Raw genomic sequence first — 13,946 nt, forward strand, 5'->3', positions numbered from 1 at the left:
CATGCCAGCCCGCCACTTGCAGTAGTGGAGCTGTGTCACGGCTCGGTAGTGGACTGCGGCCCAGGAGTTGGGGACTCCTGATTTAGATGTTCTGTGAGATTTTGATTATAAGGAAGACTGAAAACAGGGGATTCTATCTAACCTTTTCCCATTATGCTTCTTTCTTGACTAATTTCGCCCCAATTTTCTGAAAGGGTTTGCTTTGCTAGAAAGGGGTACTTGTGTGTATTCCCAAAAAGAAAATAGCAGTTTTAAAGGAAGGGAAAAAAAATCAAAAAATGATTTAGGGATAAAGGGCAGTGTGGTGACTCAATGGTAAAGATTCTGGGCTTATTCACTGAAAAGCCCAGGTTTGAGACCTGAGCACCATACGACGGGGTGAGCTCCCATCGTCGCCCCAGCTCCTGCCAAACTAGCATTTCAAAAGTATGCAAAACTAAGTAGATAAATAGGTATCACTTCATGGAAAGGTAACAGCCCTCTGTGATGTCATACTGGCCACATGACTGTGGAAATGTCTCTGGATAGCATTGGCTCAATGGCCTTGAAACAGAAATATGCACCATCCCCTATGGCTAGCAATGACTAGCAGAGTAAAATCTGCAGGGACTCCGTTACCTTTTTTAGGGAGAAAAAGTTAACAGCAGTCCCACTTCTCCAAATCAAAATCCTACATCCCAGTTGCTCTTTATTAAAAAATACAGAGGTATTTGGAAGATTGAATAAAACAAGAAAGTGGGATACATTTACCCAGAATGTCTGTAGTGGTAATCATTGTCATACTGCTTATGATCTTTGCAGGCCAATAATACCACCAGCACTAACCACTGATAAAAATCTGAAAGTTTAATTCACATCAATGTAAACCTCAGGTTTTTACAGAAAACACTGATTAGGCTTATCATTCAAAGAGAAAAGAGTGAATTCTATCTTTCCAGTTACATTATGTCTACTGATAAGTTTCAAATCTTTCAAATTGTAAAGAAAATTTATGCTTTACGAAGTTGATGGGACATTGTTATTTTGGATAGAGAAAAGGGGAAAGGAAACGGACCATCATAAAGAAGGCACAATATTTTGTTGCATGAGTAATCGTAAGTCTGTAGTGTGGTCCAACAAAAGTGATTTCCACGAGGGATGATGTTGGTGATGCACCTGCTGGCTGCCAGCTCCTATAAACTTAATTCAATTTTTTTCTAAACAAATTGGAAGCTGTTTGAAGTCCTTACATTCAACACAGAGTAAATTACTTTGTGTTGTTCATGTATCACTGGCCACATGGAGGAGACAATTTATAGATCTAAAAAAAGTGTACAATGTTAAAATTCTGCTTTTAACCTTTTTGTTTTGGGCAAAAAGTGGTATTTGACATCTAGTTTGCTTGCTGCTTCATTAAATAATACTTGGACATTTTTCATTATAATTAAATATACTTTGCCTTGCTAGAAAATTGTACCTGTTGTCTTCCCAAAGAAGAAAGAGAAATTTTGGAAGGAAAAATAATATGGTTTTATAAACAAGTTTTACTGTATAGTCCTTGACATATTTATTCTGCAGTAAGCCCCACTGATTTCTATGAAACAAAAAGTAAAACTTTTTGTTTTAATCTATTCATCTTTTTCTTCTTATTCAATGAGTGATATTAAGAGGACCAAACAGTCTGGAAGAATGACTGTAGTTTTGTACATTGGTTTAAATGAGTTGCACTGTTTTATTTCAGTTTGGTTTGTGAATTAAGTTTCAAATGTTTTAAAATGAAACATTTGTTTGTTTGTTTTTAGCCATGCAAATGAAAAAGTGTCTGGCAAATTATTTTATACAAAGATATATAAGATAGGTTTCTTACCTGTGCTACAAGTTTGGTGAAATAGAGACCTTTAGGCAGCTGGATATGAAGGCTGGTCTGATAAGCATCATCGCCAGCATTGTATAAGCTGATATTTAATATCAACTGTTTTACATTTCCCACTGAAAGGTAAGGTTTCTTTTCATAAGGCCTATACAAAATGAGTAAGAATAGACATCATTTTAATTTAAACCACTTCTTTTTGAACTGCAATTTTAATACAACAGAAAAGGAAACACTGTATTTAATTTTAGATTTCTTCTTTTGTCCTGCATCCTACTGTTAGGAGTTCAGACCTGGCTTTTCCACTGCAAAATTAAATATGTGCATCCTTTCATTAGAAAAACTGGAATTTGCTCTTAACTATGCTATCATTTTGGAAAGTACATACATTTCCGAAATGTATCTTTGATATGAAACACTGCCTGTAGACTATCAAAGTATACTACCCATATTTATATTTTTCAGATGAATTCCTGCAAGCTGATTTGATCTCAGAATGAAGAGAAGCAGCCAACTGTCTAGTGATAATTTACCAAGTGAATATATTTGATCACTTAGTAAGCTGGTTGTTTATGTCCATCTTAAAGGGCAAAAAAAATCTCACTTCAGGTGAATCACGTTCCAGGATAGACCAGCGATGTGATTCCGGAAAAAAGTGAGGAAATATCAAGCAGGTTCTGTGGATTTAGGGGCTTTACGTAAATTTATGTAATAGAGGAATACAAGAGCCAACTAGCTTCACAGATATCATAACAACATCAAATGTGTTTCTCTGGGTCAAAGGAAAACCCCTATGTGATTTAGATGAAGGATAAGATAAAATAGTTATAACCAAATATTTTTTTTCCAGCTATATTTAGAGCCCACGTGTTGTATCTCCCAAAGCCATTAGTGTGGCTTCTACAGAAGTTCCTCCAGCAAATGTCATTGAACTGTAAATGTCAATGCAACAAAAAAGAAAAAAAAATGCACTGGGAATATGCATGTTAACTTTACTTAAAATAAATGCATTTTAATTAAACTCATATCAGATCCAATTTAGCTTTTATTCTGCTTTTAGGGAGGGTAGCCTTTGGGCTGAAAAAAGTGCATAAGATTCAGTTTCTGTACTAGGCATCAGTTGATGTCTTTGTAAGACAGAGTAGTTGCCTCTGTCTTTCTACCACGGTATGAAAAACTTTTTACTGCACATTTGAAGTAGTCAGCACACAACTGTTATCTATTTTCCTGCTAAATTGAGAATTTTTCCATTCCTCAGCTGATGTGTGTGGTATAATTTTCCTTACCATTTAAGCAATGTATAATAGCAGATGATCCATAACCACATATCAAACACAACAAACTTTTGCTTGTCCTCATTCTCTACTCAAACACTGACTCTTTAGTTCTTTATCCTTTCTAGAAAATCTGTTTCCCTCTATATAACTGAAATTGCTCAGTTCCCAATAATTAACAAGACATACCTTCTATGTGTGCTACTTCCACTATCACTGTTGGTTAAACGTTTCCTTTTTAATGCAGTTGATGCATTATCTTATGTTGCACAAGAGCGCCTGTCATTTTACTCTCAATCAAATTTAATGAAAGGCAGGACTTGTGCACACGAGTGAACATGTCTATCTTATGTTTCACCCAGTGTTTTCTAATCATGTTAACTAGCAAAAAGTGGGGGGAAAAACACCTAAGAGGATTTGAAAGTAAACTTCAATTTGACATTAAACTTTAATTAAGACTTGCAGAAGAGCTGCCTTGAAATAAGCATTTATCAAGCATTCTGGCTTGAGACCAATACATTAGTCATTTAATACCTTGGGGGAGAAAAGTTGGCACTTGGACAAGCAACAGAAGGTAAAAGTACTACATAAGCAGTAAGTTTCAAATGAAAATGTGAAATACAAATGGTAATATTTCAGTGGCTGGGCCTCTGGTTAATGGTATACTTGAAAGTTTCTTTAAATATAAATAATTGATATTCTTTCCTTTCCTGCTTTCTACTTCTATGGTATTTTGCTTTGTTAGCAGAGTGATGTGTAGATTATAAGCATCCATAGGGGCAAACTAACAGTTGTTCACTTTATTCAGAGTTTCTTGTTCTTCCTTTAACCCAGTGCACGCAATTTATATGAAATATATACCTGTCAACTCAAACTAATTAAGTTATCTGATTAAAGTAATTTAGAAAGGGCAAATGGGCAGATAAGGCATTAAGTGTACACTAAGGTAAACCATAAATATTCTTACCTGGCTTTTTTAGGTAAGACGGTTGGAGGAGAGCCACGTTAGTGAAATGTAACAAAATGTCAGAAGAAATCTGATCGCAACTTTCTGACTGGCAAATTTTATTAAAAGGCATAAGTTTTCATAAACTGTAGCATCAAATGCATAGATCTGATCTTATGCATCTGGCAAGCAACTGCTTGCAAAAATGTATGCCTCCTAATGGCATTTGTTAGTCAAAAGACACCACCAGCTTCCTGATTGTAAGAAGTTAATAGCCTGGGGGGGGGGGCTGCTGTTCGCAGGTAAAGAATAAGTATCTGGAGAACATAATTTGGCATTTCACACCTTCTGGAAAGCAAAACAAGGGAGATGTGATAGCAGCAATCCTATTTGTTTACACCTCTGCCTGCCACTATTCAAGTTGGGGGCTTTTTTTTTTTAACCAGCAAAAGATGACATGATTAGAATAGGTTTTTTTTTTCTTGTAGCTTTCATCTACTAAAAAAAAACTTCAGAGCAGGAAGAGGAATGGAAGTAAAAATAGGAAAGATAAGGAGATGTTCCCCCTCCCAACCATTTAGCCCTAAATTAAGCCTCCCTCCTTGCTTTATATATTTAAAGTTAAGCCTCCCTCCTTGCCTTATATATTTAAACAGATCTATCTCTCACTCTTAGGGTAAGTATGTTACTAATGAAAAGATGAATTAATGATTTTTTTAAAAAATGGCATTAATCTTCAGCCTATTCTATCCTAATCCTAAAAACTAGGATACACAGGAAAATTTGATGAATCCCAAATTGAGCTGATTTTGAAAACTCCAGGAGATTTTTGAGATGAAACAGAAGTCCTCTAAAACAGGCCAAATCATTATGAATTCCTGGATGGTTCAGAAGGGCATAAACAGGCTACAACTCATCTCTGTAGGAAACAGGTCCCTGGAGAGAAGGGAAAGAGAGGAACAGTAGGAATTGAATGAATGTTGGTTTCTAAGTAGGATTTAAAATGAATTATTTTGACGTCATGCAGAATAGCTGTGGCCCTGAAAGAAGACAATACAAATAGAAATGAAATCAGATTAGAAAAATGTTTCTAAGCTAGGGGTTTGCTTGTTTCCTAAGGAGAGGAAAAAATTAATTCAGCCCTGAAAAGAAGGCCAGGTAAATTCAGGAAATAGAAGAACAGATTATGCAACATTTGCCTTTATAAAAAGGTAATTTAAAAATTCTAGTCTTTGTAACCCATAAAAGCCATAATTTGCAGTTGAACAGAACTTCTGCTTGAATGTGAAAAACAATTACTTTCCCTTTTAATTATGCACAATGATTGTGAAAATACCTTTTTTTAACTGAAAACTAGGTTTGCAGATGGTATCACTGAAGCCTACATATCTATTTACCCACATCATGATAGATAAGACTGGCCTGTGAGACTATTATATGCACAAAAATAGTAAGACTGTGAACTATCACAACGGAAGAATGGATGGTGAAGATGACAGAAATAGCAGAGATGGCAAAATTAACTTATTTGATTAGATAAAGATCAATGCCTACATTTATCAGTGACTGGAAACCACTTATGAGCCCCTTATAAACTCCTTGGAGTTCCCACAATCTGAATCAACTCTCATTAATGACAGATCGCCAATTATTATTACAGGGTAGGAAGCAAAAGACAGCATGAGGTGACAGGTACAATTTTATAATAGAGGACATGCAAAGATCCAGAAAGAAAGGTATACACTTTCCACTAGTAAATGCAAAGTCTGCGATGAATAAGTCTATGCTTTTTAGAGGAAAAAAAAGGGAGAACATTCCTTCTCTGCCTAAAATAGCATGGGAAGATATTATAAACCTGTGCATATAAGTGGAATTTCATTGTCCTATCTAATCAGGTGGCAGCACCAAGGTGATTGTGCACCACCTGATCAAATGGTTATAGGGATATTTTATATGATCTAATATTAGGAAGTTGTTATGCTCTTTCAACAATGTACTCTTTTGTTAAATTATAGTGCACGGGTCTATATGGACATTAATGCATTTGTTGCATTCACACATATTATCAAGCCAGGTTTTTTTAACCATTATTTGTTGAATGGGATAGATTGACATGATTAAACAAATAACACTGCACTGGAAACAGTCTGCATATTGTGCTAAATAAAAAAAAGCAAACTAATGTATATAAAAGTTCAGTATATGTAAACAGACCAGTGAAATGTGTTTTGAAGATAGCAGAATAATTGCAGAATATAATCTCATAAACATAGTTTCTCATACAGTGCCAGGGCTCCACATGTTTATTCAGCTCTTCTTTGTGTCAATTTACTCAGCTCCTCTATGACTCCACTCAGTCACGATTCTTTATGCCTTGCGGAACTTTCTGATATCTGATTCCATTCTTTCTAAAAAGAACTTTTTTAGATAGAAAGCTAAGTTCATGAACCTTGCTCACTTTCTCTCAATTATAATGGACTTACTTTGGAAATGTAAATTTTCCAGAAACTTGAAGGTTTGCAGAACAGTTTTCTTGAGTACAAAATCTTGCAAAGACAAACTTTGAAAGAAGAACAAAAATAACTTTTTAGAACAATTTTGAAGGTATATATTCAAAAATATTTTTACCATGAAATCCAAAATAACCAATAAGAAAACATCATCTGCCTTTCAAATTACATGAATTTGGCACCCTCTATTTCAATTCATGCCATTCTGTCTCATTTTAGGCAGCTTTTTAAATCAATGGCTATATTTTCTTGGGGGGGGGGATTAAAACACAAACCTGAAAAAGAGATTCATAAAAAATGTTTTATAACTTTATGAAGTAAAATCCAAAAGCAAAACCAAGAAAATAAATAATTAAATTAAATAAATATAAAGGGCAGCTTTCTGAAATAAAAGACTTTTATAATCAAAGATATATAGTCACCGTACCAAAAGTTCAAAGCACCCCTTATCACCACATAAAGCTTCAGACACACCACAACATCAAACACAGGGTGTTCTTGTAAGAATATCTAGTAAAAAAGCTGCAAAAGTCCTTTCCAACACATAAATATGTAAAGGTGCCAAACCCTAGAAACAAGCAATTTGGGCATTTGCACCAGCAAACCCCAAAATATTTCTCCCGTCTTGAGTAAAAAATACAACAATAAATTAAATAATTAGCTAGTTGTTGCCAATTCACAACAAAAATAATTAAAAACAATTTCTGGGACAGCCATATCACACTGCCTTATGACAAGATCCGCCAAAATTATGGGTAATGAGAAGAATACTTTTTTTAAGTGAAATAGTTTCCAAAGCAAAGTGATGATAAAAGAACGGAAGGTGCTTCTCTTTTGACATTTTTGTTGGATGCCACTAGGAAAGTTCATGTGGAAACAAATCCCTTTGACCTTTCACAACAGTATCTAGAGAGCATGTTTAAATTTAGAGCAGTTGTTATGTTCAACTGCTTTTCTATCCTGTATATTGAAAAACTGTGTATCAGAAAATAAAACTATTTGCCTTGATCCAGAAAACTATGCCAGCAGCAGAGGTCCTACGTTATGTTTGAACTACTGCCTGATGTTTTCTGGAGATTCAGGCAATAAGTCAGTCATTTGGCTTAATACGTAGAGACTTTGTTTACAGTTTGACATTTTTAGAGCCATCCAAAGTATACACAAGGCTATAGGGCTTCATCATGTCTGTTACATTAAAAGAATGGATGAATCACAACAGCAGATGATGAGCCAGGTTCCATATGGTTTTCATAGTTACAGAATTTAGCACAAACATGTGTTCTCCTTCCCTTCTGCATGAGAAAATGCTCTTTCAATAGTTTTATGTGTGATAATGTTATAAAATCCATAATTTAGTATAGTTAATACTACTTCAAAGTCAGCCCCACCATCAAGTCCATATAAGTAGAAAACAATCCTTCAGATGAGGATCAGAAACAGAAAAGTAGCCCATTGCAACTGCTGTCCACCAGCTTGTTAGACTTCATTTACCATCGTACAAGCCAGCATGACATACCTTGCTGCGCACAATATTATCCTCCTTCCGTTGCTGAAGTACTGGCTGGAGTGGTTGGAGTTCATCAGCATTTCTCTTCTTCAAAACGTGGTGTCCCAGGTGATAGGTAGCTTCAACATGTATAGGAGTTTGAATATCCCTTACATCTTTCTAAGCATGGTGAAATCAAATAAATGAATTGCATAGAATTGAAAACAATATTTACCAATCAACAATAGAAGCTATTTCTACGTTTCAGCATTTATCCTGAAACAACACACAAGGTTTTGCAAGGCAGCATACACCCCAAATTTGAATTCTCTCTTGTAATGCTTCTAAGGAAATCCATTCAAAAGCAAACTCCAGACAACGGTATGTAAAAATGAAGCCCAAATAGTTTGAACCAGGGTAGATAAAAATCAATGATTTTTTTTAAAAAAATCAAAAAAATCGGATTTTTTTGATTTAAATCTAATTTATTTTAATAAAAAACTTTTGGGGTAAAAATCTATCGTAAGATAGTTTTCTATTTAAGATACATAAATAATTTAGTTTATTCAGCATGAAATGGAGCTTAGTTATGTAGCATGAGGCTGTATATTCTGCAACACTGGGACTATTGGTGAGTCAACAGTGGGTCAAAGGAGTAGCAGAGATGACAGTTGCTCTTTAAAAATTATGATTTAAATCGAGTTGATTTAAATCAAGCCTTTTTACTAGTGATTTAAATCATGATTTAAATTGCGATTTAAATCAACTCGATTTAAATCAAATCCACCCTGGTTTGAACATTGCATATTTAAGAATGTTTTATCATAATGTTTTATTTCTATGTTAAGATTCTTCATAACACAGAGCACATGAGATTTTATTACTCAAGAAAGATACCCTTCCCTCTATGGCCCACACTGATTACCCGATCAATTTATAAAGCTCACACTGAGTCGTATTTAAATGTTTTCAGTTCCTTGGATTTATTGTACTGTAATACAGATTGAAGTGCTGCCTATATTGAAGTACTAAGGAAGGACAGTGGAAAATGAGCATAAATCTTGAAACAGCAGTGAAGCTGATACTCCATTTCTCTCTTTGATTAATGGGGCAGTCCTGATTTTACTAGGATGTAAGTCCCATTGAGCATAATGGAAGTCATTCTTAACTAAACAGTAAATTTATGTTTAAGTTCAAGAAATGGAATCTTGTATGCTACAGTAATTACTACACTTTTATGCTGGAATAAGTACAATTTTTCTTTACATTTACACCTAAGTATGGAAGGTTTTATATTGTGTTTAACTCTTTGTGAAAATAAATCTATACAAAGTATCACAGATCATATTAAAGTTGATTAAATTATTCCCTTGTTGTGAGAGATAGGCTTGTTCTTCCCACAGGTTCCCTGCCCTAATTTTCAATAACAAGTTTGTTTCGATCAGTTCATATGTTTTCCAATTCATTCTGATTTTCCATAAGGTTTCCTTGCATCTGCTATATATTATTTTCATTACACCAATTAGCTATTAATTATTTTCTCAGGTATTGGAAAAAGCATGATTTGAAAAATGAAAGTTTGATACCTGACACCAAATTCACTTAACCTCAGTGTCTTCTTACAAGTTCAAAAGTTGCAGGAGGAGAAAGAAAGAGCTGAAGAAGCTTCTTGGATGAGAAGCGAAATGTCTTCAAAGAAAACCAAGAAAGCCCAGTTGCCTCTTGAAAAAGCACCTTTGGGACAACCATGACCTGGATGACTGAGAACCTCCATAGTTGACTTGTGGTAGATGTGAAACATCAGAAGCGAAAGTGTCTATTTTCATGACTTGAAATAAATCTTGACAAATGACCATGGTCAGAGTTTGCTGCAGGTTCCCTCAGAAGGAATCAGCTAGAGCTTTTTGGATAACCTTCCCAGTGAATACTTCCATCCCAACAAGTCTATGAAGACAATCTTACCCTCATGAATGCCTGATGGGTTCTGCATGTAAAGTTGTTGTTGCTATAGATTCGGACACTTCCAGAGGTGACTTCAGAGGTTCCATTAGAGGAAAAATAAAACCTCGCTGCAGTATCTGGCCTTCTATTAATATCCAGGCTTAGATTATAAAGCAATACTGTGAAGATTAAAGAAAAAAAAGAATAAAATAAGAGGAAGGATTTAAAAAATCTTTAAAAAGATTTCCATATTCATTAAAGTGATGGTGAGCTACTACTTATGTTAACATAAACAAGGCAGCAAGTTGTAAATGGTTTTACATTTTCAGGATTTACTGTCCAATCTTTGGAACATCACTTTTTATTATTAAATCTTAAAAGAAAAAAAAAATCAGAATGTGTATTCAGAATCTGGTATGTGCTTATGCGCGAGCATGTAAATAATGAGGACCTGTTAATGTCTTTTAGTGTGACATAGTTCTCTGCATCATACAAATATAACACTGCTTAAAGAACATATAGCTTTTCTCCAGAGCATGCTCTAAATTTGTAATTTACCAAGATACAATAATATGCATAAAATAATATGTACTTAACCTTTTTATTCTGGTTTGAAAAGTTAATTATAGTACAAATGCCTACGCATATATTTTAGGGGAACATAGCCTGCAAGATTATGAGCAGAACGCTCTTTTTATTATCATAACCACTAAGGAGGAACATTGTGGGCTAATCATGTCAGGATAAATTACTTTCAAATTATTAACATAGTGTATGTTTGTGTGTGCGTGCATGCCCATGCTTTTGAGAGATATCTGGAGAATTCTATGCAGCATTCATGGCAACATTTTTGTAAATGGCTTAGTTTCCTTTTTCTGAGAGAGAACAACTGGCTAAAGACTACCTTGCCTAAGGCAAGACCAGAATTCAGAATTTCCTGGTCTCTAACCTAATACCTTTAACTAATAAACTCAACTTGCTCTTATTTATTTATTTATTTATTTATTTTTTACTTACTTACTTACTTACTTACTTACTTACTTACTTACTTACTTACTGGTTCGATTTATATGCTGCCCTTCTCCGGAGACTCAGGGCCGCTTACAATGCATTAAGCAATAGCCTTCATACTTTTGTATATACCTGCTTAGTAGGGCTTTTGCCCCCTCCCTAAGCGGTGTTCTTTTTTATACAAAGTCATCTTATTGCCCCCACAATCCGGGTCCTCAGTCCGGGTCATCTTAAATCACATTAACTGTTGTATTTTTTTAAAAAGTTGCACTATTCATCTTTTGGATTATATCTATATATTTATATATCTATATGTATGTGTGTGTGTGTGTGTGTGTGTGTGTGTGTGTGTGTGTATTGTGCATATATTATACAAACTATAAGATTATAATATAAACTAATAATATAAACCATACACATATTTTATATTACATAATATATAGTTTATATATAGAAATCAAGATTTGATGCAGAATTTTACAAGGCTTCATTTCTAAACTTAGGACAAGCAAGTAATTTTCACAACAGAGACTGATATTGAAGGAACTGTTATTGCTTTGTTACTGACTTGGGTTTCTTCCGTTTTAATTCCTTGTAATCACTGGGTCTAATCCTTGCCAGACATTATCTTCTGCCAGAGTTAGGAACCTCCACCCTAAAGCAGACTTGTAGAAGTGAACTCTTTAACTCATATTCTTTGATTCTCTGTCTTTGTATCTTCTTGCCATGTGAGCGCCTTCCCCCTAAATGTTACCAGGCCAATTTGCTGCCAGAGATGAATGAGTACCAAGATGTCTGTTATGGAAATTTGCCCCTTTTTTGAGGGGGGGGGTTAATTTTAGCCACTTGGTGTGCCTTACTTTCTTGCTTTCTGACAAAAAAGGACAGGAAATCTTACTGCCAGTTTTGGAGGCACAATTTCTAGGGAATTTAGAGATCATAGAACACTCATGTATTTTAAACTACTGATAAAATAGTAGCTAGTGGATAACCACTAGCTTTGATATATGGATCAGCTATAGTAATACATTTGTCATAACCACTAGCAATTTTTTAAAATATTCAGTTATGAAAATGCTAAGCACGTAGAGGCTTACCTATGTAACCTGGAATGGTTTGGCTAGTTGAGTTAAAACAAAGCATTAGATTAACGCACACAGCTGGTTGTCCATTTCTCACACAGTCCAGAATGGTTCGGTTTACAGAGTTGGGGTGTTTTAAGGATGCTTCCACAATAATTACAGCCCTCGTCCTAAAAAGAGGAAATTTGTGATCACAAGGTGTTCTATCAATATTAATAATGCCAGGCATTCCATTTTTAAAGACATACACAAGGATTTAGATTCTAACAGATCAAATGACATATTAATTAAATAGCATGCATGTCTAACTTATTATTTAAAAGCAGACAAGATCAGAATTGTACCGAGCCGAAAACAGAGATTGACTTTTTCCTTCCTTGCTTGTCATTCCTGCTCAAAGTGCCATTTGCCTTTCTGTGTGATCATATAAACAGGATTTATAGAAAGGCATAGATGGGGATGAAAGAATTGGGCCACTTCTGAAAGTTAAAATCTCTATCTGTATCAGAGTACCCATACTTTGAAAACAGATTGAGTTTTGTGCTATGTACAGATAAATATTTTAACTTGAGAAAGTTTGATGAAGAAATGCCACTTTTCCTTTTGCCTTCAAATCATCCTCTGATTGTTAATGAACACTTAATGGCAATATCTTACTTAGCAAGATGTGACTGTGAAATATATAAATTCTGAGGTTCCCATTGCTTGGTACATAACTCCTAATGGTCCCATATATTAAAGATTTAAGTGATATAACTAATACCATAGCTTAATGATTAACTTCAGAGTTTAATAAGAGAGTCTGATTAAATGTTTATATATACCGTATTTTTCGGAGTATAAGACGCATCTTTTTTTTCCCCAAAAAAGAGGGTGAAAATTTGGGTGCGTCTTATACTCCGAATGTAGCACCACCCAGCTTCTCAAACTGAGGTTTCAGAGGCTGAAAAAAGCATCAGAAATGAAGCTTCAGAAAAGAAGCCCCCAAACAGAGCTTCAGAAAAAAGGCCTCCAAACAGAGCTTCAGAGGCTTTTTTCTGAAGCTGTTTTGGAGGCTTTCAGAGGCAGAAAAAAAAAACCCCAAAAAAAGCAAGGCACAAAGCTCACAACCAATGAACCTGTTGCTAAAATTCATCTCTGGGAACAGCTGATTGGGGGTATTTTGGGAGGTGGATCCACCTGCCAATCAGCTTTTTTCTTATTTTCCTCCCCAAAAGCCAAGGTGCGTCTTATTTTATTTATTTATTTATTTTATTTAACTTATATGCCTTATATGCCGCCCTATCTCCAACGGACTCAGGGCGGCTCACAACAATAAAATCCACAATAACCACAGTACAAAGTTAAAATACCTAATTAAACCGGATAAAAGTTAAAAATCCATATAAAACCCCATCAGTCCAGGCCGGGGGACTTGAATAACCAAGTTTTTAATTCGCGGCGGAAAGTGCGAAGGTCAGGGGCCAGCCGGAGCCCCAAGAGGAGTTGATTCCAGAGGGTGGGCACGCCCACAGAGAAGGCTCTACCCCTGGGGGCCGCCAGCTGACACTGTCTTATACTCCGGTGCGTCTTATACTCCGAAAAATACGGTGTGTATATGTGTGTGTGTGTGTGTGTGTGTACATACATATACATATACATATACATATACATATACATATACATATACATATTAGTTCAGTTGCCTCTAACCCTAAAATGTGTTTGACCCACCTCAGTAATACAGCAGAATCTGACAAAAATGCACCAACTGCTACATCTGTAAAAATAAATAAATAAACAAATAAACAAATAAACAAATAAAGCAGGAATAGAGTTTGAGGACTGAGGCATTATAAATGTTCTCT

General features: G+C 35.1%; 1 protein-coding gene across 1 annotated transcript in view; it reads right to left on the reverse strand.

Annotated features, from left to right (window-relative positions):
• Positions 1–13,946, reverse strand: part of ITGA4 (integrin subunit alpha 4) — a 52,171-nt gene that overhangs the window by 11,135 nt on the left and 27,090 nt on the right. Inside the window, exons 13-18 of the mRNA XM_070956872.1 lie at positions 13,813–13,858; positions 12,115–12,269; positions 10,028–10,185; positions 8,096–8,245; positions 6,553–6,629; positions 1,847–1,997 (exon numbers count right to left, since the gene is read on the reverse strand). Coding sequence (XP_070812973.1) covers positions 1,847–1,997; positions 6,553–6,629; positions 8,096–8,245; positions 10,028–10,185; positions 12,115–12,269; positions 13,813–13,858 — 737 coding nt within the window. The remainder of the gene's footprint in view (positions 1–1,846; positions 1,998–6,552; positions 6,630–8,095; positions 8,246–10,027; positions 10,186–12,114; positions 12,270–13,812; positions 13,859–13,946) is intronic.

Source organism: Pituophis catenifer, unplaced genomic scaffold (genome assembly GCF_029215685.1).
Source record: "Pituophis catenifer annectens isolate HBS135680 unplaced genomic scaffold, rPitCat1.0.hap2 SCAF_1, whole genome shotgun sequence".
In the NCBI taxonomy this organism is placed as follows: domain Eukaryota; kingdom Metazoa; phylum Chordata; class Lepidosauria; order Squamata; family Colubridae; genus Pituophis; species Pituophis catenifer.